Genomic DNA, 27,371 nt, shown 5'->3' on the forward strand with positions numbered 1-27,371 from the left:
GTTCCCATCAGGCTGATCCGGCTGCAGAGCCACTGCCCTGACCTCAGCGTCTCTCGTCTCGTGCACATCGCAGCAATTGGTTCCCTTCCTTTCCTTCCTCCTTTTCACCTCCTGTCAAGCTACTTCAGTCAGTGCTCGTAAGTCACACAAAACTCTCTCCTTTCTCCTCTCTCTTTCGGTTTCTTCCTCTCTTCCGCTCTACAGCAACAGCTTCAGGCTCAGCACCTTTCCCAGCATGTCCAGGGTTTGCAAATGGGCCCACACCCATCAGGACTGACCCACCCCGGCTTGGCACTTGGCGGAGGATCCAGCCTGCTGGCCCTGTCCGGGGCTCTGGGGGCTCAGTTGGCTGCCAAGGATGAGAGAGCCCACCTAGAGGCAGCAGCGGCCGCTGCTGCTGCTGCAGAGCACCACCGAGGTACAGGATCACTTTAAATAATGCATGTCTACTTTTTTTGTTTTTTTGTAAGACTCTAGTTCAGGGCTGGATTGGATTCTTCAAGATGAAAATGTCTCTGAGGTTTGGAGCAGCGTAATCACTGGAGCTTGGCTCAATGGATTCTGATGATCGGCTTTGCTTTGGCTTTTTGGCAAAGCAAAGCAGTGTTGCTGATAATAACACTCCTCAGGGACATTGTTTCCACTGACTCATCAGCTGTCAAGAGATGTAAAGTGATCACATATAATCTTGGACTTATGTGTGTGTGTGTGTGTGTGTGTGTGTGTGTGTGTCTGTGTGTCCCCGTGTGTCCCCTTATCTCTATTTACTGTCCTGGGGCCTGGTACCTGGATGTGTCTGGGTGCTTTTTTCTGCAATGAACAGACCGTGAAGCAGGACCAGTAAGTACAAATCACTACACCAATTAAACACACACACACACACACACACACACACACACTGATTGCCCGTAGATACTTTAGTGCATTTTTGCATGCACACAATATCTTCCCTGTAACTAGTTCTACACTCAGTGGTTCTTTCTAGGAAACTTCTTTGAAATTATCAGAAACTTATTCAAACATTACAGATTCAGTTAAAACAAAGTGGTGACCACTATCTCACCTGTGAGCCTGGAGGCCTCCAGCAGCGGCCGTAGGTTTGGTTCCTCCTCGGCGCTTCCCCGTCCTTTCTCCCAATCTCACGCTTGAACTCTCCTGTTAATAAAGACAAAATGCCCAACTGTTGACACAGGATCTAAAGAGCAAAAAGTCATCAGGCTTTGTATCATGTGCTTTAGTAAACAACTTTTTTAAGATGCAGTTTTTTTCTGTGTTTAGTTAAAAGTACACAGGTTTTGGCAGCTCTGAGTATTTTCAAAGAAAAATCTCATTGACTTAAATCTGCTGCTTTATAGAAAACTTGAAACCTTCTCTTTCTTCCTCTGACTCGTACAGCGACGATCGATGCAGACTGATATTCTTTCACATTCATCTCTGCAGCTCATGAGCCTGACGTGATTTATTGCCGTCCCCCTCACCTCATTATCGCCCTTTTCCTTCCTCTCCACCCTCGCTCCCTTTTTTCTTTGCTCCTCTCTCCTTCCTGCCTTCATCTCCTCCACCTCTTTGTGCCCCGATGCACACCTCCCCTTTACTCTTTGCCTCACTCGCTCGTTTCTCAATTCACTCCACCCTTCTCCTCTCCACTTCCCTCTGCTCCCTCTCCAGAGCTCGCTGTCCAACGGGGATAAGGGTCGCTCAGCAGACTACCTCAGCAACGGCAAGAAGAGGAAAGCAGATGAGAAGGAGTTCATGACGGACTATGTGAGGACGCTTTCATCACACTGTGAAATGTTTAAGTAACTGGGGGAAAGTTTTACTCAAGCACTGGTGTCTGTGCACTGGACTTTTTTAGATCGTAATTGAAATAGTCTCACTTCCTGGTGCCATTACTGTGCTATTGGTGTCATTGTGGACAAGCAGATATGTTGAGCATTATTAGGGATTATGTTCTTTTTTAATTTTCCAACCTGAAATATAAAAAACATGAGCTCTGCTATAGAGGAAGTCAGCTCTCCAGGTGAACATCTAAAATAAATTACAATTGTAAGAATTATAATTGTAAGATTAATTACCCTTTTCCGTTGGGTCTAATCAACCATCTCAGGTAATAGAATGTTAAGATAGGTTGTTCCATTTTCCTCTATTTGCACTGTGAGAAATGAAAGCTCTTTTTTTTTTACAAAACTTTCAAATGCATGAGGTTGTGCATTACGACTGAGTATTAGGGCCACTCTGACATTTTGAGAATAAAATTGTAATTGAGAAGAAAGTTATATTAGAATATAATCGTAATAATATGCGAATAAAGTTGTAATTTGATGGGGAAAAAAGTCTGTGCGGATCCTTTCTTTGAAATTCAGTTTCTTGCACAATCTCTTTTACAAAGTCCTGACACTAATGATAATGTGATGCTGATGAGCCAAAAGGTTGAGTAATGTTATTTTTGGAACTCTATGCTATCATATAACATAAACAGATGCTCCACATTCCTAATTTTGACTGATATTCTCCTTCTAACATGACACGTAGACTAAAATTATAACTTAATTCTCAAATTGTCCTCTGCTTGTGTATAACTGTTTGTGTGCGTGTTTGACCTTTTGTGTGTTCGTGCGTGTATATTCCTTCATGTGATCTACCTGCATCATACAGCAGAGCAGAATATCTAATCTCCATCTCTCTCCTCTCTCACAGGGCAGCGATGCAGACAAGAGTGATGATAATTTGGTGGTGGATGAGGTTAGTAGGCGGCCGCCGGCCTGTGTTGGCCTCACTTCACCGCTTCCATCTGCATACATCACGTAAACGCACCCAGAAGGACCATATGAATAATCATGATAACAATAACACACTCCTCCCGTCCTCATCCACCTCAGCCTGGCCTCATTTCTTGATAAACAACCATAAAACACAAAGACGAAGGTGCACTTCACTGCCGGTCACAAGCATTTAAAAAAAAGGTTTTATGAATGATTGTATCCATTATGTATACGATAACTGGAAGTGAGTCTGTACCCATTTCAACGTAAAACCAGACTTTCATACTAAAAGTATAGTTGAGAAAAGATTAGAGCAAGAAATACAGTTGAAATAAGTAAAAGTTTTTAAAGCTAAAACAAGTAAAAAGAATAGCACTCAGAGAGAGCATACCTCTGTAAAGGCCCCAACAGTCTCCTTTATGAAACCACATGTAAATTCACTAGGTTTTATTGAGATCTGCACCAAATTTTACACATGCCAGATAATTTTTTATCAAGATCCATGAATTATTGTGTGAGAAATCAATGAAAATGTTTAAATACACCCGAAACTCACAATACAAAATATAATTCATGGATCCGCCAATAATCCTGAGTCGCATCCCAATTTAATGGGTTCCTCCTTGGGTCCTGCCCCACCCCTCCACAACATTTCATGGTAATAGGTGTGGTAGTTTTGGCGTAATCCTCCTTACAAATCAACAAACACCTCTTTGGCGGAGGTAACAAATGAATTTGTCTCTTGTTTACTAAAGATTTGTGTTCTGGATTCAGGACCCGTCGTCCCCCCGCAGCGTGCAGTCCTACTCGTCCAGAGAGAACGGTTTGGACAAGATGCCCCAGTCTCGTAAGGAGGGTCCACCGCAGGCCAGCCCCACCTCCCTGGCCTCCTCCAGCAGCGCCGCCTCCCCCTCCCGCGGCAAAGAGCCCCCACAGGTAAACTAACGCGTCTGTATGAGCGCACACATGTGCAGTGAAGTTGACCACACATGGACATAAGGAAGGCAGCACAGGACATCAGTGTTTTCATGCTGTCAGCACATATTGTATTCTGCTGTTTGTTTGGGGTCAACAGTTCATGTTGGAGTTATCATGGTGTATATTCAACATCCGTCTCACATTCAGTGTGAGCTGCTGACATCCCACAGCACTCCCCAGGTCCCACCTGCCCTCACTCATTCTGACTGTCATTCTCCCTCTTTGTTTGTGTGCTTGCCTCTGCCATTCTTCTTCTTCTGCTGCTGTACCGTTATATTTTCCCTTCACATCTAAAGTCAGTCTCTTTATATCACTTTTTATTCAAGTGATATTTCCTTTTCCTTCTTCGGTGTTTTAACATTTCTCTTTTTCTCCTCTGCTCTTTTCCAGAGGGAGAAATCCAGCACTCCAGGTATGAAGCCAGGGACCCCCATGTCTCAAGAGTCCAACACCCCAGGACCCAGTGGCCCTCCGCAGTTCAGACCTATCCCAGGCAAATCTGGTGTCGACCCCCTCGGTAAGATCCTCTCAGAAGCTTTTATTCCCCAGGGAGCAAATCATCTGTAATTTATTAGCCTTGAACTCCAGAGAATGGGGTCCGGACTTTCTCCGGAGTTTGCCTTTTACAAATGAAAAACACAGCAGGTACTCCGGAGAATGTCTGGGGATTCAGTGCATATCTGAAAGCAGCTTTAGTGAAATATATCGGATGTGAGGTGAAGCTGTAAGGTTTGCTGACATCACTGAGGACACCAAAAAACAGATGTCTCCAGTTGTCCTGTCAGGGGAAGTAAGCTCGCTCTTCTCACAGGGATCATATAAAAAAAAACTGTATTTGCAGAGACATTTTTTCATCCGGCCCTGGCTTTGTTGCATGTAGTGATTCTATCAGCGAGCTGCAGTAGTTGGTATGGGTGTCAGCCAGCTCCCCCACCACCGACCACCATCTGGACTTAATAAGCAGCTGTGGGCAAAAATATTCAGTGCGCCTCACTTTTTAAATGGAAAGATTAGGAGAGGTGATGGACTGTGACTGTGAGCTGCTTCATAATGAGCCTCCATCTATTCCAGTGTATCTCTTTCTCTCACATCACCTGTTAGCCCCCACACACACACACACACACACACACACACACACACACACACACACACACACACACACACACACACACACACACACACACACACACACACCGCTCTCTCTCACACACACACACACACACACACTCAGACACGCCATTGTGTATGCATATGCACACGCTCATAGATGCAGCCACATGCGCTGGAGGAGGATACGGAGGATAGTTTGTGTGAACACATACATACATACATACATACACACACGGAGGTAGTGACTTGCTGCAGGAAGGAATGGTGGCCAGCAGGGGTCAGTAGTGGTCCAGTGCTGCATTTGGTGATGTCCTGCCTCCTGCAGTAGCTCCTTCACAGCCTGTCAGTCACAGCTGTCTCACACACTGACAGGTTCTGCACAGGGAGTCACCTTAATAAAACCTGCATCAGCTTCTCTCCCATGTTTATCCGAAGCTCTCTGAGTTACTGACGTAGCCTTTGCCTCAATCAATAATTTCTTCACTTCAATAATTCACCACACAATACTCTCTTCAATACAACTCTTTCTTTTCTCCGTCCTTCCTCCAGCTCTGGGTCTCAGAAACCCTCTGGCGGTGCAGGGAGCGTACCCTCCGGGGGCGTTTGGCCTGCCGCCTCCAGGGGTGAATGGGGACCTGCCTGGGGCGGCGGGCTACGGCGCAGGCCTCCACTTGGTTTCCCCCCAGATGAACGGAGCTGCAGCAGCGGCGGCGGCAGCTGCTGCCGCTGGCTATGGACGGTCCCCTGTGGTGAGCTCGACGCTCTGCAGATAATTTGTCTTTGTAGTGTCACTGTCATATGTGATACCTCAGCATATAAGCTTGTCAGAGGGCAGATATTCTATAACCAGGAAAGAAGGAAGTATTTTAGAGGGAGGAGAGGAAGAGGAGGCGAGGTCGTCTTGTCATTTATCGTTAAGAATCTGTGACCTTGGCTCCTGAAAAGTCTTTTAGATGATCTCATTTGATTCTGGTCTCTCATCTGATAACGTCCATTGTTATAAGTGAATTCTCTTTTCTTCACTCTTTCACTTTAACCAGGTATTTATTTTCCTAGTCTTTCTTACACTCAGGGTCTCCGTCTCTTCCAGGTGGGCTATGAATCTCCACACCCACACATGAGGGTCCCTGGGCTTCCTGCCAGCCTGCAGTCAGCTGCCTCCGGAAAGCCGTGAGTTTCTTCTACCTTTCCTACTATCGCTCAAATCTTCACCTGTGCAGCTGCTCTGCTCAATTTCAATATTAACAGAGGGGAAAAAAAGAGATTTTTCAACCAAGATATTGAAATATATAAATAAATTAATAAACACTGTTTTGTTTCTTCAGTTGTTAGTTTTAATTTGGTTAGAATTTACCACACTAAAGCTCATTTATTAACATTAAGTGATCTGTGCACAATATTATTGAAACAGTAATGTGCCTCCCATGTCTGTCTCCTCTTGTTGTTTGGACAATATTATAGAGCCTAACAGTGACTTTTAGAATGGCTGTGGTTTAAGAGTTTTAAGCCTGGAACCAGGCCGACCAGCTACATGTGAGTCGTGACCATTAAACATTTGATTCAAAGAAAATAAATAACTGTAAAATGGAAAAAAACGGAAAGGTACAAGACTATGTACATAATTAGAGTAAAGGAAGTACGCATCCCATAAACGAATGCGAATGATTCCTTTCCAATGACTTCGATCGAGAATGAATTTAGCCTTATTGTCATGATTTGTAGCCATTTAGACTCTTTTCCTCATCTCTGAAAACCGCACCATGTTAGAAAGAGACACCATAGTTGCTCTGTAATAAACGTAAGGTAACGCTGAACCCTACTTCTTGACATTGCGAATAAAATGCCCTTTTTAATTTTTTGAAACACAGTTGATATCATTCAGACCTTCTACAGGAGCATTACATCGTTTCACAGTCTGGTAGCTTGTGGTAACTCTGATATTCTGGCTGATGATCAAAATCTCTCTCGAAAATGAATGGGATTTTTACTTGTTGAACTCTGCTGTTGATCTCTATTTCAACAGACGTCAGTGATAATTTGAAAAGCAGCAATATTATTTCAGTTTTCTAGACATCATTATTCAATGTTTGTTTTTAGTCTCTCTGTCAGTTCCTCAAAATAATTCCTGGGTGATACAGACAGCAGATGACGCAGGTTGTGTCTCTCACATTCTGAAACTTAAGCCATCTTATATGATGCTCATCAAAGTTTCACACTGATATTCTACTTCTTGCTTACTGAAAAGTTCACAGACGTCTCAACGTTTAGAAACAGATGAGCAATTTTGATGTAGCCTTTAATCTCTGTTATTTATCCTTTTTCACTTCCCCCTCCATCTCTCTTCTCTCCAGCGCCTACTCGTTCCATGTGAGCGCAGACGGCCAGATGCAGCCGGTGCCCTTTCCCCCCGACGCCTTGCTGGGCCCGGGAATCCCTCGCCACGCACGTCAGATCCACACCCTGAACCACGGGGAGGTGGTGTGCGCCGTCACCATCAGCACCTCGACACGACACGTCTACACTGGAGGGAAGGGCTGCGTTAAAGTGTGGGACATCAGCCAGCAGGGCAGCAAGAGCCCCATGGCCCAGCTGGACTGTCTGGTGAGACCCGAGGGAGGAGGGGGGGGACAGTCGGTGGTGGAAGAGTCGTATTTAAAGTCCATTTATGTCTAATAATGTTGCTTTACTACCATAAGTGATACTGTTTGTTTTTCACACATAAAAACTCACTTTAGATGATGAATTACCTTTGTGTCGTTGTCCTAAAGCCAAATCCTGCAGCATCTTCATTTATTGCTGTGATAACACTGTAGCAGAATGCTCAACTTCCTACTATATTTTTCCTTTTATTGTGACCGATCAGAACAGGGATAACTACATTCGCTCCTGCAAGCTGCTGTCCGACGGCCGAACACTGATCGTCGGCGGGGAGGCCAGCACGCTGTCCATCTGGGATTTGGCCACACCCACCCCCCGCATCAAGGCGGAGCTGACGTCGTCCGCCCCCGCCTGCTACGCTCTGGCCATTTCCCCCGACAACAAGGTCTGCTTCTCCTGCTGCAGCGACGGCAACATCGTCGTCTGGGACCTTCACAACCAGACGCTGGTCAGGTAAGAGAGAGGGAGGGGAGGGGGCTGCACCATCTGTTAGTGTCCTCCTGTCAGACGGAGGGAGCTGGAGGTAAAGAGGAAATAGCCAGATCATTTTCAAGTAACAAGGAAGGAGGAGAGGAGAGAGTGATAAATTAGTAAGAGAAGTTAAGGAAAGAAGAGGATCTCTTCTGTCAATCATAACATGAAAACCTTTTAGATGGGCAATTCAATACAACTTTATTTGTGTAGCGCCAAATCACAACATGCATTATCTCAATGCACTTTTCATCATGAGATCGAAAAGTCACAATGAGCAAACACTCCCTGAAAGAAGTGGAAGAAACTCTAGAACCAGATTTAATGTGGACTTGACTGGTTGGGGTGAGAAATGAGGGAGAGAGGAGAGTTGGTTGGGGAGAGACCAGGAACAGAGTCACTGTCAAGCTCAGTCAGAGTGGAGTTTATAATGAAAAGTGTGTGTGTGTGTGTGTGTGTGTGTGTGTGTGTGTGTGTGTGTGTGTGTGTGTGTGTGTGTGTGTGTGTGTGTGTGTGTGTGTGTGTGTGTGTGTGTGTGTGTGTGTGTGTGTGTGTGTGTGTGTGTGTGTGTGTGTGTGTGTGTGACTCACTTTTACAGCACACTGTAATGTCGTCATAAGGAGATATGAGGACATTTTTAAGTGTTTATTAATGCATAGTATTTAACTTATCTTGTGAAGATATGTTATTTAATCAAACTGTGTTTTACTGTATTATTTTTAATATCTGTTGAAATATCAGCTTCTAATGATGGCTGCCCGCAAGATTATATTTCGGTGCACTTTTAATCTTTTGCCCGGGGACTACTCTGTGTTGGAGACACTTACATCCTTCCTTCAGTGTAATTTTGTGCAAAGTTAAGTATTATTATTAGTATAATTAGTGTATAACTGCTCGCTCCCTGCAGGCAGTTCCAGGGCCACACAGACGGAGCGAGCTGCATCGACATCTCCAACGATGGAACCAAGCTGTGGACGGGGGGACTGGACAACACGGTGCGCTGCTGGGACCTCCGAGAGGGACGGCAGCTGCAGCAGCATGACTTCACCTCGCAGGTACACACACACACACACACAAGTCCGACTCAGTCCGTTAATGTGCTGACATGTTGTTGATTATCATTAATGCTTCCCTGGTCTCTACCTTTTTTCTCCCTCCTCCTTCCACTGGTTCCTTCCTGCAGATCTTCTCTCTGGGCTACTGTCCGACAGGCGAGTGGCTGGCTGTGGGAATGGAGAGCAGCAACGTGGAAGTCCTGCACGTCTCCAAACCTGACAAGTACCAGCTGCACCTCCACGAGAGCTGCGTCCTCTCCCTCAAGTTTGCCTACTGCGGTACGGACACACACACTCACTTCGTGTACACACACACTAGATTGATGGTTCGGTTACATCACACTACCTGAGGGGATTTAATCACAGAGAAGCAGAACAAATCTTCAGCCTTTTTCATTATTCAGAAACAGCTTCTTCCTTTTCACCTCTTCTGTTCTTTACAAGAGCAGCTCTGCCTCTCTGGCTCGTCCATATCTCTCCCCCCCGAGGCTTTATCTGTTGATGGCTCTATGTGTTTCATCCTGTAGGTAAATGGTTCGTGAGCACAGGCAAAGATAACCTGCTGAATGCATGGCGGACACCTTACGGATCCAGCATATTCCAGGTACGTCATCCAGCACTGACTTTATGCACAGATTTCTGTAAACACCTTTTGTCCAAATTAAATATGAAGTATGATGCTGTGACATTTAGGATCTGAAGACTAGAAGCTATTTTCATCAGCTTTGACGTAAGTAGCATTTCCTGCGTTGTTATATGCGTCACTGTTTGTACTAATGTCTCTTCCTCTGTCTCCCTGTTCAGTCTAAGGAGTCTTCGTCGGTTCTCAGCTGCGACATCTCCCCCGACGACCAGTTTATCGTCACCGGCTCCGGGGACAAGAAGGCCACAGTCTACGAAGTCATCTACTGAACTCCGAATGGCTGAAGAATTTAAACTAATAATCGGGGGGCGGAGCCAAAGCTCCCTCCTGCACCAATGACTGTACAGAGCGTCGGTGGCATGGAAAACAAGAGACACTCAACTCGTACTTTGTTGTTTTGTTTACGTTTGTGAAAGAAATGAGCGAGAGAGCGAAGCGAGGGGGCACAAAGTCACATCTCTGGAAAAAAGACAAACAAACTTTGAACTTTGTTTTTAATGCTCTGAGAACGCTGGTTAGTCTATAGCTGCGCAAATGTGGGATTCCTCCAAAGAACTTCTTGTTTTGTTCCTTTTTTTTCTCCCTTTTTTTAACAAAATAAAACCTCTGTAGTAAACAAGAAATTAGCAAAACTTATTTTTTTAGCCTTTGAATTTTTCGCAAAACTGTTGGACGGCACCACGAGGAAAAAGACACACGGGAATGAAGAAGTGTGGGGAGGGTTCAGGAGGGCTGGAAACTTGTCATGAAAAATACAGTCCATATTCGGCTCTGTGTTTTAAAAAAATAATAAAATAAGAATTTTTAAAAAGTCCCAGGCTGGGTGAGCTTGGCCCGGTCTGGCCCGGTCTGGCCCGGTCCGCAGCACGTGGCTGCTCCTCGGGGCAGCAGATGTGTGGCAGATGGTTTGCTGTGAGGTTCCAGCTTTTTTTTCTTCTTCTTCTCCTGGTTAAGTTTTTAGCAGCAACATGATTGTATCATCTGCAGAACATACATGACAGAACACGGCTCGGTTTCCTCTACAGCGTCCTGAGACTCAGTTTGTTTTTTTGTTCCTGTTGATGTTTGTTTTTTTTCTTTTACTAAAGAACAAAGATGAGGATCTGGGGATGTTTTTTAAGGAAACCAGCCCGGAACAAAAAGAAAAAAAAACTCACGACCCGGAGGACAGAAAGCTGAAGTCGATTCAAACATCTCTCAACAAGTTCTCCCCTCTCCAGTGTCGGTGACGTGGCCTCTGCTACGCGATCTACATCTTTAACACTCAACATTAAATGTGATTTTCTATTGTATTTGTTAGGGCACATATAGGCAGACTGGGATTTTCACAACTGCATCATGATGAACCTTGAACCTTGCTATATATGGACGTGTAAATAAAGTTCTGTAAAGGCAAACGAGGAGCTGTGACTTGGATTTGCTTTGAGACAAGAGGATGTGGTGTGGAGCGTCATCAGTTATTGTGTTTTTGTCTTGCGTGGGCCTCTTCTGTCTTCTTCTGTGTGTGGGTTTTCAGAGTCTGACCAGCTTTATTTTGGATGTTTAATATTGAAAAGCATCAAAAGAAATATTTGTTGAAGTTATAAAAACAGAAGTGTGTGTCTCAGTGTGGGGCCAAAATCATTTTAGGATAATTTAGTTAAAAACCTGTGTGTGTAAATAGTGAGCACACACTCTGCCACTGATGTCTCGTGATAAAACCTCCCACGGCACAAAGCTTCTGTTCTAGTAAATATCTGCAGCCTCACGTGTGAGAGAAAGAGCCGAACCCACAGCGGGAGCGAGTTCGGCTTCACAGTAACTGGAGTAAATAACGCAGCTGTACCATTGTGTTTTTCATGTTGGGCCCGATCATAATGTGGTCAGGCAAAGGTGATGTCGTACAGCAGGCTGTGGAATGGATGATTATACCTATTATAAGAGGAGCTACTTTAATGATGATGGCTGTAGTGGTGACAAGAAGCTATAACTGAGGGAGAAGAGAACTCTGGGAAAAACAAGTAAAGCACTTATCTCCAGTCTGGAGGAAATAATTGTTTGTGGATAATAAATGATTTAGGTTCTTTTTAAACACAGAAATGGATTTTCTTTTAGAATGCAAAGGGATTCTATTAAAGCCAATAATCATAGCAGTTTCTAACAAGTGTGAACAGTTGACTTGAGAATGTTCTGCCCTGTGGTTGTATGCCACAGCAAACCAGTGCACATTCACATGAGGTCACTGTGACCTTTGACCTTTGTCCACTGAAATCTAATCAATTAATCTTTGACTCCAAGTTACAACTAGTCAAAATTGGAAGAAATCCCATAGAGGCCGACTTGAGATTTCATGTTCAAGAGGCCAAAACCTGTGTTTTAGGAGGCCAGCATGATTTGATCTTTGACCACCAAAACCTAGTCAGTTACTTCACGAGTCTAAATGAATGTTTGTACCAAATTTGAAAGAAATCCCTTGAGGCAAAACATGTGATGTGAGGTCACAGTGGCCTTGACCTTTGAGCACTGAAATAGAATTAGTTCATCTTTGTTTCAAAGTGAATATGTTTACCAAATTTGAAACTATTCCATGGAGCTCCCTTGACCGCCAAAATCAAATCACTTCATCTTTGAGTCCAACTGAGTGTTTGTACCAAATTTGAAGAAATTCCCTTGAGCTGACACAGCACGGTTGTGGTTGCAGTGGCTACAGTGGAATCTTATGGGGCAACTGCGACACTCCACATGTCCACTAAAAGTGCTTTATTCACCAATAAAAGGCTCAATTTATTATTCTAGGTCTTTTCTAAGAGTCTGGCAACGTTACACGTCTCGCTCAACGAGAAGTGTCAAACTCATTGAACCATTCATTTACACACCCACACTTATAAACATGGGGCCCAGGTTAAAAAGTACAAGACGACCCTTTTAAGACCCAACGGAAACCCTTTTTTGTTTCTGTGATGGGATGTAAGAAACCCCAAGTGTTTCAAAAATGATCAGGTGACACTGTTTAAAATCAAATTGCTGCAAGTTATTGCAAGTCACTGATTCAAAGTGATGGACCAACTGATGTCACCGTTACCTTCTGCACTAAAAAGATCAACGCGGGAGACGCCTGAAAGGATGAACACAAGTTTGGTTTATTTTTCACACATAGTTTTTTCTTGTACAGCACATGAGGAGATGTATCAGGAGGGATGACACAGTGCATTAAAAAAAAAGAAGAGGAACTTAACGTGAGTTTTTATACTGTTGGAACAGAAAGCAGAGGCAGTGGAGAGAGAGACATTAGTGACGGTTAAAGAAGAGTATCAAATACAATGTCCAAAATATTCACGCTATACCACCAAATGCATAGCCATTATACAGCATCATTCTGAGTAGTATACAAGCTTGTGTATGAGAGTCGTTGAGGTCTTGCCTGTGGCTGACAGGACGGGAAAGAGACAGGCGGAGGCGTTAAACTGTACAGATGATCTCTACTCGTTGCTGGTAAAGCAGAAGTCCCTCGTGATTATATCCTGCGTTATCGAGGGACATGGACACGTCTCGCCAAGAACTTTTTACAGCTTCACTAAATTGCATACTGAGATGTAAGATTACGATTCCTCCTTCTGTAAAACGGAGGATATGAGACCATTCACTGTACCTGTGGAATAAAATGAACAGATGAATCTGGTTCTATCTGGCAGAGTTGGACTTGTAGTGCAACAAGCATGCAGTAACAAGTGGGACCTCATTGATGGCTAATTCCGCGTCATCGTGTCGTTGCCAATGACCACAGACGCAACAGAAACGTCATATAATCACACAGTTAGGACTGAAGACAGTACGTTCACTACCACTTCTGAAAAAAAAGGGTGAATAAAACAAAAACAACAAACAGTAGACAGAGGAACGTTTCTCCCAAATGGAGGATGTTTTTTTTTCTTCTCGCTGATGTTATAAATCTTCTGTCTGGCACAATCACCGAGGATAAAAATACACTGATTAAGAAAAAAGAAACAGATTTTTTTTGTTGTCGTATGTTTCCATGTGTGAGTGTGTCCCTCTCTTCCCCGAACCCAAACGCAGTCATAGGCAACCCCCCAAAACATAAAGATATCGTTACATAAGACGAGCTATTCATAAAAAATACTGAAATAAATGAGTAATAAAAAAAGCTTGAAAAGTGCCTTTTTTTTAGTCTGCACACTGGTGACGGATGTTCTACAGAAGCAGAGCTCTGATTTACTGTTTGCCTGCCAGTTTAGAGTTTGATACAAGGACCATTCAAAAGTAAGAAAAAGGTTTAGAGAAAAAAAGTGGCGCTTTGGGAAATATGCTCATTGGCTTTGTTGCATCGCGTTAGATGAGACGACTGGCGAGCCAGCAGCTGACTTGCCTCAGCACACAGATTGGAATTGGCTCTGTCCAGAGACCATGGACCGTTTAAAAAGATGGACGACATGACAGCTCCCCAAAAGTGAAGCCAAATCCTCTTGCTCGCCCCCTCGTGGCTGGCTGCTGTATAGTTGATATACCCTGCCTCCTCCATGTTAGCTTATGGGGCATGGACAAACTCAAACTGTCATTTTAGGTAGTTCTTATCAAACTGGTTCAAGTGCTCGCTTTTACTGATTATTTGCTTTTTAATTTGATATTTTATGCTATAAAATCATGGTCAACGTCATGATTGACAGCTGAGACTGACATGATTGGTCGAGTGCATATATAGACTCTGACGTCAAAAAGGACAAGATGGCGGTACCCTATCTGAGATATTTTGGTTAAATCTTTGTACAACAGGAGGAAATGGAGACGTGTCGTCCATCTTTATTTACAGTCTGTGGTTAGGGACATTTATGTGGTTGCCAGGCAACTGGGCCTGACCAAAAAATAGTGGGTGATTTGTTAAATTTTACACTTTTGTATTTGTTTTAGTTATTGCTCGTTGAGGTGCTGGAATTTGTTGTTTGCTCAGTTAGCACTAAGAGCTAAGAGAGCAGGCTGCTAGCGGTGGCTTCATACCAAGCACACATACATGAGAGTGGTGTCAGTCTACTCGTCTAAGTATCAGCAAGAAAGCCTTGAAAAATATTTAACGAAATGTTTCCTTTAAGGTGTTGAGCATTTCAACTTATATCAATCAACAGCTTATCAAAGATTTGGCCAGAGCACTTTGAACACTGGCTCATCATCAGAGAGGCAGTGACGCAGATAACCACTCCACTAAACATGTGATCTCATCTGTGAATAAAAACAGCCACGTGTTGCATGAGGTTTGAAAGGAGCCGGATTAGTCGCTGCGTAGTTGGCTGCTGATGACAGCGCGGCAGGGTGGTGTTAATTTGGCCTCTTGTTTGCCTTACAGTGAAGTTGCCGCGCGGTGCTACGTCATCTGGCTGACAGTGCCTGTAATGAGAGTGAGAGCGGTGCCCGGTGTCAGGAGAACAATCCGGAGGAATTAGAGGGAACAGCTCGGCTGATGTTCTCTGTTTGTGTCTCGGGGCCCCGGGAGGATCCCATTGACTCGGCTGCTCATTAGACGCTGCCTTTGTCAGACAGAAATAAAATAGATATTAAGCAGTGAGATGGGGAGTGCGGCGATGAATGTTTAATTGGGTGCTCTGTGTGTTGTGTGTGTTTCTCTCTTCCTACGATTACCTCAAGGGGATGTACCCAAGTGTGTGTGTTTGTGTGTGTGTACTGTGAGCAGGGCCTATGTTTCATGTATGTGGATATCTGAAGCGGCCCCCTCCATCTCAGAGCGTCATCGTTCCCCAGCTCCTGACACCTCTCGCTGCGGAGAGCGAGCTGCGGCGTCAGCCTCATTAAGGCTTCCACTGTCTGGCTAATGAATCGATTGTGTGGTATCAGTGCTCCTGGCTGGCGCTCCCACAGTGCCACTCCGCGCCTCCTCTGGGGGCCTCCCTTCCACTGAGCTCTTAATCTGGAAACAGCCCTAATTAGCCTGCCTCCCTCCTCCTCCTTCTTCTTTTTGTCCTCCTCTTCCTCTCATTTATTCCTCTTCCTTCCGCACTCCTCTTCTCGTCTTTCCCTCCTTTCTCCTCCCGACCTTATCTTTATGCTCCACTGCTCTTTTCCTTTGTCCTTCTTATCTCGCTGTTTCTCCTCTCTCTCTCTGTGCGCTATCATGCCTCATCCTTGGGCTCAAAGTGGAAGGTGGAAGAGGGGAGGGGGCATTAGGGAGCTTCTACAGTAGCTTATATCACAGCAAAAAGGGGGAGAGGGGAGATGTATTAGGGGTGAGGGTCAGAAGGACTCAAGAGGACTGAGACAGAGGTGCCGCTGCTGCTGTCGATGATGATGTAATGAAGATTGGTAGCAGTTGGCAACTGGGTGCATCTTCTCAATCACCCCCCCCCCCCCAAAGTCTCCGTCCTGCCCCTCGCCATCTCGTCCCGGCCCTCAGTACACCACCTCGTACACCGTGGCCTTCTTGTCCCCGGAGCCCGTCACTATGTACTTGTCGTCCGGGGAGACGTCGCAGCTCAGCACAGATGAGGACTCCTTGGACTAGGGGGGGGGGGGGGGGGGGGGGAGAGAGAGAGAGAGAGAGAGAGAGAGAGAGAGAGAGAGAGAGAGAGAGGGGGATGTGATGATAGATGGATGGAGACAGAAGGAGAGGAACAAACACAGAGAGATGTTAGAAAAGATATGACTCATCACTTAATACTCAATCATTCAAGACATATTTGCATTTCAAAACAGTCGGCAATTATTTCCAAACAGACAACTCCACAGCTCCAGGACGCTGACTCATTCATCTGCTTCAGTATGAGGCTCTTCCTCTCTCCCTCTCTCTCTTCCTCCCTCCCTCCCTCCCTCCCTCTCGCCCTCTCTCTCTCCCTCTCCGGAGAGATGCAGCCTCATTAACTGTAGGTTTAAGCATCAGTAGCAGCACAAATCTGATGGTCTGCATGAACAAGCAAAATGCACAATCCTTCCTCTTTTTTCACTGCGTCTGTCTGGAAGCCAGACCCGGGCACCTGGCGTTAGAGGATCCACTCCTCCTCCTCCTCCTCCTCCTCCTCCTCCTCTTTCTCTCACTGCTCGATCATCATTTAACTTCCTTCCTTCATTCCCAGACTCTCCTCCTCGTCTTCCTTCTTTGCTTTCACTGTCCCCCCTCTCTCATGTCGACTCCTCCTCCTCTCTAAACTCCTCTTCCCCTATCTCGCCTCCCCTCCCTCCCTTTGTGCTACAGGCACAGCAGGGCTGTCAATCATCCAGCCACTGGTGAGGGGCCATCTCACACAGGATCCATAATATTATACCAAGTTAGCAGAAAGGGGGAGAAGGGGGGGGGCGTTCAGGAGGGAGGGACGCACAGACAAGCCAGAGGATGAGTTTGGACGGAGAGTAAAGCTTCAGAGACAGAGACAGAAAAGGAGATAAAAACTCAAGCATTACGGCGTTTGTCTGATTTCTGAAAACGAAATGGGTTGCTTTGATCGAGCAGAAACTAAAATGGCACTAAATACCTCCATCAAGGCCCAACAATACTACATGTCTGCCTGGCTCTTAAAAAAGAAAAATAAAGGGCTAAAGGAACTAATATCATAATCTGCATCAGAATGTATGAACCCATATCAACACCATAAATATATGATTTATTGGGCTAAAAATGCATCTGGTTATGAGATGCAGCGTCCCTCTTTATTGCCAGTCAGACACTGTACGTTGCAAACTTACACAGAGCTGCTCTTTTTAACTAATTTCACCAAATGTATTAACTTACAACATCAAATCTAATACAACAGCAGCATCACACAGTAAATCAGAGACTCCCCCGTCATACAAATGAGTCAATTTAATTAATACATTTTGGAAAATCTGGAAAAAAACTCTTGGCTGCAAAATCAGAGTCAATCAAAGGGAAAACTCAGGAGAGACACTCCCTTGATCCACTGTTTTATTTTCATCTATATGTGTCTGTAGTATTTTTACTGTTCAGGAGATTTCTCCTCTTGGGACTGTCTATTGTTTTTCTTTTAATGTAAACAGATTATATCGTATTCAGTAATGTGTAGCTAGGCTTCAGCAATAATGTAAAGTTAACATACATTCTAATAAAGCTTATTTGATAAAAAAAAAAGGATAATAGAGAGAAGGAGAGAAGGATATTGAAGGGAAAGTGAACATGAGAGGAATAAAGTGAAAGGGTAGTCTAAGAAAAAAAGGATTGCAAAATATGAAAGGTTGGATAGAGAGGACGGGGGAAAACGTAAAGGCAAGGACAAAAAAAAGAGAGGTTAGAGGTACAGAGAGATGATTGAGAAGAAAGATATAAGTGAGCAAAGAGCAACAGGAAGGACGACAATAAACACAGAGACAAGGAGGGAGAAAGAGAAAAAATGAGTGAAATGGAGCAGAGGGCGAGAGAGAGAATGGAGAGATCCATGATGAACCAGAAAGAGGGGGAAGAGGAGAGAGAGCAGCTCTCTAAAAACACAATGACAGGAGGGAGCTGTTTGGCACGAGAAACGTTTGGCATCAGAATAACAAAGCAGATAGGCAGCATTCTCCTTCAGGTCCACAGAGACAGACAGGAGCCGCCAGCCCTGCTACACACACGTCCCACGTTCCCTGTGGGGACACTCATTGACATAATTTCCTAGCCCCTTACCCTCACCACAACAAATAAATGCCGAACCATAAACCCAGGCCTTAACTCACAAAAAGCATCCGGTACCTGTGGGGAACAACATTTTTTGACACAAGTCCCCGTGGAGTCAGTTCCACCAGGACATGAAAATGAGCCCAAACACAAACAAACACACACACATGCACACACACACACACACACACAGTCTGCTCATCTCCCTTCGCCAGTTTCATTTACACCGAGATGAATTGGCTCAGCTAAAAATACAGCATCCCTGTATATTCATATTTCAACATTTCCTCAAACAGACCAATTGAATTGTGTGTGTGGGTGTAAATGTGTGTGTGTGTGTGTGTGCCTTCTCTAAACCTTGGATCAACAAATCGGGAATAAAAAAAGAATAATGTTTATCGTACCCTTTCTCCCTGTGAACCCACTCTTCTTTTTCTATCTTTTGCCTCGAGGGTTCACTATGTGTGTGTGTGTCTGTGTGTGTGTTTGTGTAGATGACACGAAGCTGAGATCACTTCAACAGAGCCAGCCACACTGACAAGCAAGTTAACTGCAGCCCAACTACACACATGCCTATATAGTATATCTTCACATACCAGTATGTACTATATACACACACGCACGCACACACACACACACAAACACACACACACACACATGCACAGAGCGTAAACATCTTCTGAGCATTTAACTTTTCTCTCACCTGGAAAATACTAGCTCCATATGGTGTCCTCCATGCATTCAACAGATTGTCTTTTCCTGTGCTCACGAACCACTTGCCTGAAATAACACAGAAATGCACACACACACACACACACACACACACACACACACACACACAGCTACAGGTTAAACAAAGGAAAAGGGTGAAGCATAATATACTGAACAATACAAAGTACAATACAATAGGAGCAAATATGTTTAAAAAATGTATGCCAAACTTGGCAGGTTATGCCAAGTTCACACGACAGGACTTCGGATCGCTGTGCAGGTCATGTTACACACTGTCATGTGATTGTTGTGCCTCTTGCGACTTTGAAGAGTTAGTTTTCAGATCTTCCAGATCTTTGTTTGAAATAGACAAGTGTGTGTGTGTGTGTGTGTGTGTGTGTGTGTGTGTGTGTGCGTGTGCATGTGCGTGTGCGTGTGCGTGTGCGTGTCCGTACCGCAGTAGGCAAACTTGAGGGAGAGGACGCAGCTCTCGTGGAGGTGCAGCTGGTACTTGTCAGGTTTGGAGACGTGCAGGACTTCCACGTTGCTGCTCTCCATTCCCACAGCCAGCCACTCGCCTGTCGGACAGTAGCCCAGAGAGAAGATCTGCAGACGCAGGAAAGATGTGAATCAAAGGAAGGTGAACGCAGGAAGAGAGTAAAAACAGAAATAACAGAGGAGTAGGAGGAGGTATGGAGAGAACATAAAGGGGCAGAAATGAAAACAAAGGTGGTATGAGAGAGGATGTGAGGAAAGATGAGGGAGGAAATACGATAAGGTCGATGAAAGAAAGAGATCAATGGATGGAAGAGAGGGAGGACATGTGAAGGAATGAGGGGATGTAAGACATCAACGAAAAAGGATAAAGGTGATGAGTGAGGATTGGAAAGAGGAAAGATTGAAATGCAAAATAGAGGTAAAGATAGAATGAATTAATAAAGAGAGAGATGTTGGGAGAGAATAACAAGAGAGGGAGGGAGGGAGGGAGGGAGGTAGGTGGATGAAGAGAGGCGGTGAGCGAGAGAGAAAGTCATTACACGGTGGATCGAAACTCATCTGACAACTGTGGTCAACTCTATAGCTCTGTTGTGACAGTAAGGAGTGAGAGAGACAGTGTGTGTGTGTGTGTGTGTGTGTGTGTTTAAATCTATAAAGTGAAATCATGCTGTTGTGTTTGTATATGTCTTTCTGCTGGTACTGTTGTTAATACTTGCAAGGTGAGGTCATGATGTGTGTGTTTGTGAGTGTAAGTTTATTTGTGAGGTGAACCTTGTGAAAGATTTGTGTGTCTGTGTGTGTATGTGTGTGTGTGTGTGTGTTATCTGACATTGACCCTGTGATGTACTGTGCCTGTAGAGAAGAAAAATTAGGTGTGTGTACATGTGTTTATGTCCAAGAGATTTACGTGTTAGATGTTGATTTTTGTGAGTGTGTGTGAGTGAGTGAGTGAGTGAGTGAGTGAGTGAGTGTGTGTGTGTGTGTGTGTGTGTGTGTGTGTGTGTGTGTGTGTGTGTGTGTGTGTATGAGTGAGTGTGTGTACCTGCGAGGTGAAGTCATGCTGCTGCAGCTGCCGTCCCTCTCGGAGGTCCCAGCAGCGCACCGTGTTGTCCAGTCCCCCCGTCCACAGCTTGGTTCCGTCGTTGGAGATGTCGATGCAGCTCGCTCCGTCTGTGTGGCCCTGGAACTGCCTGCAGGGAGGACGCACACACACTGGAGGTTCAGAGATGAATACACACACCTGCATGCACACTCACTCTACAGACTTCCTAGGTGTTTCTTTTTCTCTTTTCTCTTGGAGATGTCAGACCAAATATATTTTAATCCTCCCCTCCCCATGGCCCCTATCACACCACCCACATCTGACTCTCTCTGCCTTTCCACAATCTTCACTCCTGTTCTCCTTCTTCCTTTTAGTCCTACCTTGCCAAACTCTGACTGTTTCATCCCCCCCCCCCCAGCTTCTCACCTGACCCTGCAGTTACCTGAGGAGGCCCCAGACTGCCCCCCCACCCCTCACTCCTTCTTCCATATTTTATTGACATTCCTCTATTTACTTCTGCTGAAGTGTTTCCACATCCTGCAGCCTGCCTCCTCTCCCCCTCTGTGGTCTCTCCTGACAACAATCTATTTGTGTTGGTTAGACACCAACATTTTTTATGTTCTTTTCCTCCTTCCACTGTCCTCTCTCGCTCTCTCTCCTCTCTTACCTGACCAGCGTCTGGTTGTGAAGGTCCCAGACGACGATGTTGCCGTCGCTGCAGCAGGAGAAGCAGACCTTGTTGTCGGGGGAAATGGCCAGAGCATAGCAGGCGGGGGCGGACGACGTCAGCTCCGCCTTGATGCGGGGGGTGGGTGTGGCCAAATCCCAGATGGACAGCGTGCTGGCCTCCCCGCCGACGATCAGTGTTCGCCCGTCGGGGAGGATTTTACAGGAGCGGATGTAGTTGTCCCTGTTCTGATTGGACCAGATAAGAGACCCAATTAGATTATGGCTGCTGTAAGTGCATTAAGCACAAAGACTGAGTGTGTGAGGCCTCATGGGACAGATGATGATATAATTGAGGACGTTGTGGAAATGAAAGTGGACATTTTGATGATGACAGTTATCAGAATTAAGGAGGAGAGACAACGCAGTCAATAAAACTAAATAGGTTTACTGAATATAGTGTACATACAAGTTTGTCTGGCTCATATGTAAATCAGTGTGTCCATCTTTATTTCTAACACTCAAGTATGTCTCTGTTTTTCCACCTCCCTCGTGTCTCACCAGACAGTCCAGCTGGGCCATGGGGCTCTTGCTGCCCGGCTGGCTGATGTCCCACACTTTAACGCAGCCCTTCCCTCCAGTGTAGACGTGTCGTGTCGAGGTGCTGATGGTGACGGCGCACACCACCTCCCCGTGGTTCAGGGTGTGGATCTGACGTGCGTGGCGAGGGATTCCCGGGCCCAGCAAGGCGTCGGGGGGAAAGGGCACCGGCTGCATCTGGCCGTCTGCGCTCACATGGAACGAGTAGGCGCTGGAGAGAAGAGGGGGGGAAAGGGAACCAAAAAAAAATCAATACTTTAGATCTATAGAGCTAAAAATAACCTGAATTTGGACGGGTAGGTACTGGGAAGGAGATTGATGTGCAGGAGAAATGGGCTAAAGACAGATAGGACAAGGTATCAATCAATAAATGTGTGAGTGCAACTAGAAGACCTACACATAAGTCAAGAACCACACACCTCAAATGTGCAAGTTGTGAAGTATGACACCACCACAATGGCCTCAACACTCCAGTAATATTTGCCTCAATTCTGGCAATAACTTGTCCCACAGTGGCCGTGGGCAGGAATGCAAAATGGCAGATTGTATTACAGGGCAGAGTCAGTGTGGCATGCTAATGGCCGATCGATACTGTAGCAGTTGGAAGGCGAGGCTGGTTTATGATTTCAAATTAGCACCGCATAAGTGATTTGCTGCTCCACAACAAATGACGAAAACAAGAATAACCTTCAGACGGCAAAGGTCGGAGGACATGTGCATGTTGTGTTGGAGAACGAGGTCTGGACAATATCTCCAGTATCCAGGTGCTTTCAGGTGTTAGACAGAGTAAATGAGGACCACTGAAAAGCCTTGTATAAAAACACGTACTCATGTGGATTACCATCCATGTGTGATTGAGTATTATGCTCAATTATCGCACATTTCAATCTTAAAGGTATAGTTCACCGAAAAATTTAAATTCACTCATTATCCAGCACTGGAAAACCGCACACACTGTCGCCCAAGAGCACGCACGGGATGCTCGTTCACATCGCTACGTCTGCTAGCATCGCTACTTCTGGTTTTGGACAATTAGGCTTAAAACATGGTGTAAATTACGTTTTTTTTTTTACTGTTGTTTTATTATGTTTGAAGAGGGTTAGGGGTGTATAGAGACTCCAAAAGTCTTTTTTTTTATGAACTATCCCTTTAATCACTATTAACAGAATAAGAAAACTGTTCAACTGCCACTGAACTGTTTAATTTACATTTAACCCGATAGTGAATCTCAATGTGTGTATATGTGTGTGGGGTTAAAACTCACGGCTTTCCTCCAGAGGAGCCCGGCAGAGAAGAGGACAGCCCTGGTGCTCTGAGGTGAGATCGAGAGTCATATGCCACCTGGTGGGAACAAAAGAGTGGACACAATTATTTGCTTGACAATAATCTGAATAAACAGATGCTGGATGTGAATATGAAGAATCTGTAGGCGAGAGACAAGATTTCCGTTTCTAGTTTGACCAATAATATTTGAGTAGGTTCACAGTGGGTGTGAAGAGAAAAAGAGGTTGAACATATTGACTGAACGGCATCGGCTTGAGGTTTTTTAATGTATCTGCATTCTGCTCACCCCAACCAGTGGAGGCAGATGGCCGCCCACATCGAGTCTGGTTCTGCTGGAGGTTTCTTACAGTTAATGAGGGAGTTTTTTCTTTCCACAGTCACCAAAGTGTTTGCTCTTTGTGGGAACTGTTGGGTTTCTCCATAATTTTTAGGTCTCGACCTTACTATGTAAAGTGCCTTGAGATTATCTATGTTATGATTTGGTGCTATACAAATAAAATTTAATTGAATTTAACCTGAAGCTAGCTGTTAATAGAGATTAGCCAAACTGACGTCTGGACCCGCACCTACAAAAAGTATCGCTGTTTATGTTTTGTGTGGAGAAACGTTCATCACATGTGATAAAAGAGACTAGTTAGACTGTAAATGGTGAACGGAAGATGTAGATATAGACTGTCTACACCAGAAGCCTCAAAATATTGGTCTATTCTCTTAGAGGCTTTTTAATTGTCCGACAATAATCGATAGACTCCCAGATTGGCTTGATAAAGAACTAACAAAAATCAAGTTGCACCAAATTCATTCTACAACAAAGTAGATTGAAAACACTGGAGTGAGAATATAACAAAGATCCGTGGTCTGAAAACTCTGCGGAAGTGTGTGACTGTTCTGACACTAACATGTGCTCCACGAGTTAACATTTTCTGACCCAGATTTGCCATTTAACTGCAAATCTTCTCTCTCTCACTGTCACTCCTCATCAAAGTGAATCAGAGAATGTAAACACGATAAGTTTGGATGTAAAATGAATGCACAACTCTACCTGATAACAGTGAACACATTCATCTAGCTCTGAGGCCATGCTTTGACAGTCAGAAGGTGAGACCTGATACCGAACCATAAATCAAACCTTGACAGGGAAGAGTAGTTTGGCCTTTACTCACCATGGGGCTTCGGGAGTAGGCACTGGCTGCCGCGCTGATTTGTGGGGAGAGAGTTAGAGCTCCGCCAAAACCTCCTGGGCTGGCCAGCTCCCCGTTCAGTCCTGCGTGGGACACCACGCCAAAATGAGCTGGGTATGAACCAGGGGGCACAGACATGGGACTGCGGAGAGCTAGGGAGGGAGGGAAAGAGGAGGGAGGGATGAGGGATGGAAGGAAAGAGAGGGAGCAGTACACAGTACACAAGCACAGTCACAGGGGGGCTGAGAAGAATGGATAACCTTTTCTGTCAGTGAACTATATTTGATTATTCGAACCAGGGAGCTGCCCAGTACAACAATAGTTTTCACAGCTGGTTACAGAGGAGATAGCGGTTAGGAGCCTTGCTCCAGAGCACAAAGTTAGTCAGGGGAATCTCACTTTTTGTAAGAAAGATTATGCAGATAATTCAAGACAGCTACCACAAAACTGAGAGAGGATGTGTTATGGGTCAGGGAAGAACCCATTAAATCTACGTGTGGATCTGGATCAGGGGGCGGATCAAGGAATTTTCTACTTTAAGTTTTAAAATGTCATCTTGCCGGTGTCTCACCGAGGGGGTCTGCACTGGTGGCTGCTTTGCTGACCAGACGAAGGCAGGAGGTGCTGGGACCAGGAGCTCCAGGGGTTCCTGGGGTAAGGGCCTCACGGTGGGAAGGGGACGGGGTGCCAGACTTAGACAATGGAGACTGGGACTTATCCATCTGTAGAGAAGTCAAACAAAAGATTTGGCAAAACATATCACATTGTTCGCTCAAGCCTTCTCTCATTATCCCAGTTTAAACAAATCAGTGATGGCATCATGTGTAACAGGAATGGGACATAGACTACCTAAAAGTATAAAGTGGAAAAAAACAATTTTATCAAGAAAGGGTCTTACCAAACACGTTAAAAATAAACACATGTCAAAATGAAGGAAAAGCAAACAAATATTCCAGGTCAGCAGGGAGCAGTAAATCCCTACACTGCTATCTCTCTATCTGTCTCACCTGTGAAGGGTCCTTGGCCTTGCCTGGGGTGGGGCTGCGGGGATTTGGGGTGGAGGGGGCCTCTCCTGTGCTCGAGCACCCCGGCATCTCTTTCCTTAAGGTAGGGGCCCGGTCTAAACCGTTCCCATGTGGGGAGTGAGGGGGGGTGCCTGCAGGAGAGTTCGGCTCCTGGATGACAAAGACAAATGGAAAAAGATGATTTAAAGTCCTGGCCTGTTTCCCGCCTGTGAAGGTCACACAGTGCTGTGACGACTTTGTGGCTCAATTTGAGTCTCGGCCCCTCAAGGTGCTGAATTCAGGTCTGTCAGGTTCAGTGTCCACTCTGCAGCATTTCATCACTGTGATGTCTTCTCTGAAAGGAAGTGATTCTCGTATATAAAGGTCCAGTTATTTTATTGTAGTGACATTTTTAATGATAAACAGTTTAACCATGGTGTTTTTCCACAGCATTTCCTACACACTGGTACTGCACCGACCATTCAAATACACACAACCACACGTTTCTGATAGATTATTTTATAATGTATAATTAATGGTTCCCCAGTTTACAAAAGATTAAATCATGTGAGTTGTAAAATCCTTCCTGGAAAAGTGACAGTATGCAATGTTTTGGTGATTGATAAACCTTCACAATTGTATTCTCCTTAACCTGGATTGAATTTGAACTAGTATGACACTCAGTAGTGTTTATATCTCTGCCAAGGCCCAACAGTTCCCTTATGAAACCACATTTAAATTCAATAGATTCTGATTTCTATTTGGATCTGCACCACATTACACAAACTCACAAATATTTTGGATCTGGATCTATCCCTTGATCTGCACAAAAGTTGTATTGGTTCTTCCCTGACTCGTACCACATCCTTCAACCAAGTTTTGTGATAATCCGTGCAGTAATTTTTGTGTGGACAGAGGTGAAACCTCCTTGGTGGTGGTAAATACCTAAAGCACCAAACACAGACCATTATAGCTCCACATATCTCTCAATGCAGGACTGTTTTCTGTTCTTTTCTTCCTGTATTTTGTCTCATATCTTCTATTTAAGTTAAAACGCTGTTACACAGAAACATCTCTCCCTGTGTGCCAGCATGTGTAACAGCTTTAATGGACCATAGACACAGTTTACTCAGTAATAACAGCTGGCTATAAATAAAGTTCATTTTATTTATAGGAAAATGGTGCAGATTCTTACTTAATAGTTACAAAATACCGTCCGCTGTCACAGTGTGTCTTGTGATTTGTAAGAGGACTCAGAGCTCAGGGAATATTACATGAAACAGTGGAGTGTCACTGTTGCTGGTTGAGTCGTGTGTGGACCTGGAGATAATGTTGCTTTTATCACTGGAGCCACAGCCTCCACTGTTGAGCCAGCGCTGCCTCTCCCCGAGCAGAGCAGAGTGCTGGAGTAAGCACTTCTCACTGGGTCACACTGCTCAGCATGGACATTTTAGTGCTTACGCACACACACACACACACACACACACACACACACACACACACACACACACACACACACACACACACACACACACACACACACACACACACAAACACACACACACACACACACACACACACACACACACACACACACACACACACACACACACACACACATACATACACACACACAAAGATCATCACCTCAAACAACCACACAGGTAAATGTCACGTAGGCACACTTACACGGAAAAGGTGATGTACACATACACATGCACAAGCTTGCATGCATGTTCAAACAAATGCATGTACACACACACACACACACACACACACACACACACACACACACACACACACACACACACACACACAATTCACCAGAGACCATCCCTCCCCTTTTTCTGCTATTACCCACATTTGTCACAATTTTTTCTCTCTCTGCTTTTGTACCAGTTTCCAAATCACACAAGAGACCAGTTTCGCTGTTGTGTGTAATATCAAAATACAGAGGGCTTAGATAAAACACACTGTATTTTTGTACACTGCGTGAAGTATTTAAAGAACTAAAATATTCCAGGGGCATAAACGGCTTTGCATATATTAAACTAAACAGACTGCAGTTATCTAAGAGAAGAGAGGAGGGAAGAACGAGGTGGAGAG

General features: G+C 44.8%; 2 protein-coding genes across 6 annotated transcripts in view; one reads left to right on the forward strand and one right to left on the reverse strand.

Annotated features, from left to right (window-relative positions):
* The window catches only part of tle2a (TLE family member 2, transcriptional corepressor a), a 42,284-nt gene extending 31,210 nt beyond the window's left edge, over window positions 1-11,074 (forward strand). For all 3 annotated transcript variants that reach the window (XM_034583960.1, XM_034583961.1, XM_034583962.1), the window contains exons 7-20: window positions 205-418; window positions 824-840; window positions 1,669-1,764; window positions 2,698-2,742; window positions 3,537-3,698; window positions 4,131-4,257; window positions 5,400-5,599; window positions 5,941-6,020; window positions 7,202-7,451; window positions 7,714-7,961; window positions 8,887-9,034; window positions 9,163-9,313; window positions 9,562-9,638; window positions 9,839-11,074. In XM_034583960.1, the coding sequence (XP_034439851.1) occupies window positions 205-418; window positions 824-840; window positions 1,669-1,764; window positions 2,698-2,742; window positions 3,537-3,698; window positions 4,131-4,257; window positions 5,400-5,599; window positions 5,941-6,020; window positions 7,202-7,451; window positions 7,714-7,961; window positions 8,887-9,034; window positions 9,163-9,313; window positions 9,562-9,638; window positions 9,839-9,946 (1,923 nt within the window). In that variant the 3' untranslated portion in view covers window positions 9,947-11,074. The remainder of the gene's footprint in view (window positions 1-204; window positions 419-823; window positions 841-1,668; window positions 1,765-2,697; window positions 2,743-3,536; window positions 3,699-4,130; window positions 4,258-5,399; window positions 5,600-5,940; window positions 6,021-7,201; window positions 7,452-7,713; window positions 7,962-8,886; window positions 9,035-9,162; window positions 9,314-9,561; window positions 9,639-9,838) is intronic.
* Window positions 11,075-12,772: 1,698 nt separating this feature from the next.
* Window positions 12,773-27,371, reverse strand: part of tle2b (TLE family member 2, transcriptional corepressor b) — an 81,736-nt gene continuing 67,137 nt past the window's right edge. For 2 of the 3 annotated variants that reach the window (XM_034583963.1, XM_034583964.1), the window contains exons 12-21: window positions 25,269-25,436; window positions 24,833-24,983; window positions 24,244-24,413; window positions 23,061-23,137; window positions 21,758-22,007; window positions 21,198-21,445; window positions 20,531-20,678; window positions 19,446-19,596; window positions 18,983-19,059; window positions 12,773-16,175 (exon numbers count right to left, since the gene is read on the reverse strand). In XM_034583963.1, the coding sequence (XP_034439854.1) occupies window positions 16,068-16,175; window positions 18,983-19,059; window positions 19,446-19,596; window positions 20,531-20,678; window positions 21,198-21,445; window positions 21,758-22,007; window positions 23,061-23,137; window positions 24,244-24,413; window positions 24,833-24,983; window positions 25,269-25,436 (1,548 nt within the window). In that variant the 3' untranslated portion in view covers window positions 12,773-16,067. The remainder of the gene's footprint in view (window positions 16,176-18,982; window positions 19,060-19,445; window positions 19,597-20,530; window positions 20,679-21,197; window positions 21,446-21,757; window positions 22,008-23,060; window positions 23,138-24,243; window positions 24,414-24,832; window positions 24,984-25,268; window positions 25,437-27,371) is intronic. The other variant, XM_034583965.1, reaches the window with a different exon arrangement.

This window comes from Hippoglossus hippoglossus, chromosome 4, assembly GCF_009819705.1.
Source record: "Hippoglossus hippoglossus isolate fHipHip1 chromosome 4, fHipHip1.pri, whole genome shotgun sequence".
NCBI lineage: Eukaryota > Metazoa > Chordata > Actinopteri > Pleuronectiformes > Pleuronectidae > Hippoglossus > Hippoglossus hippoglossus.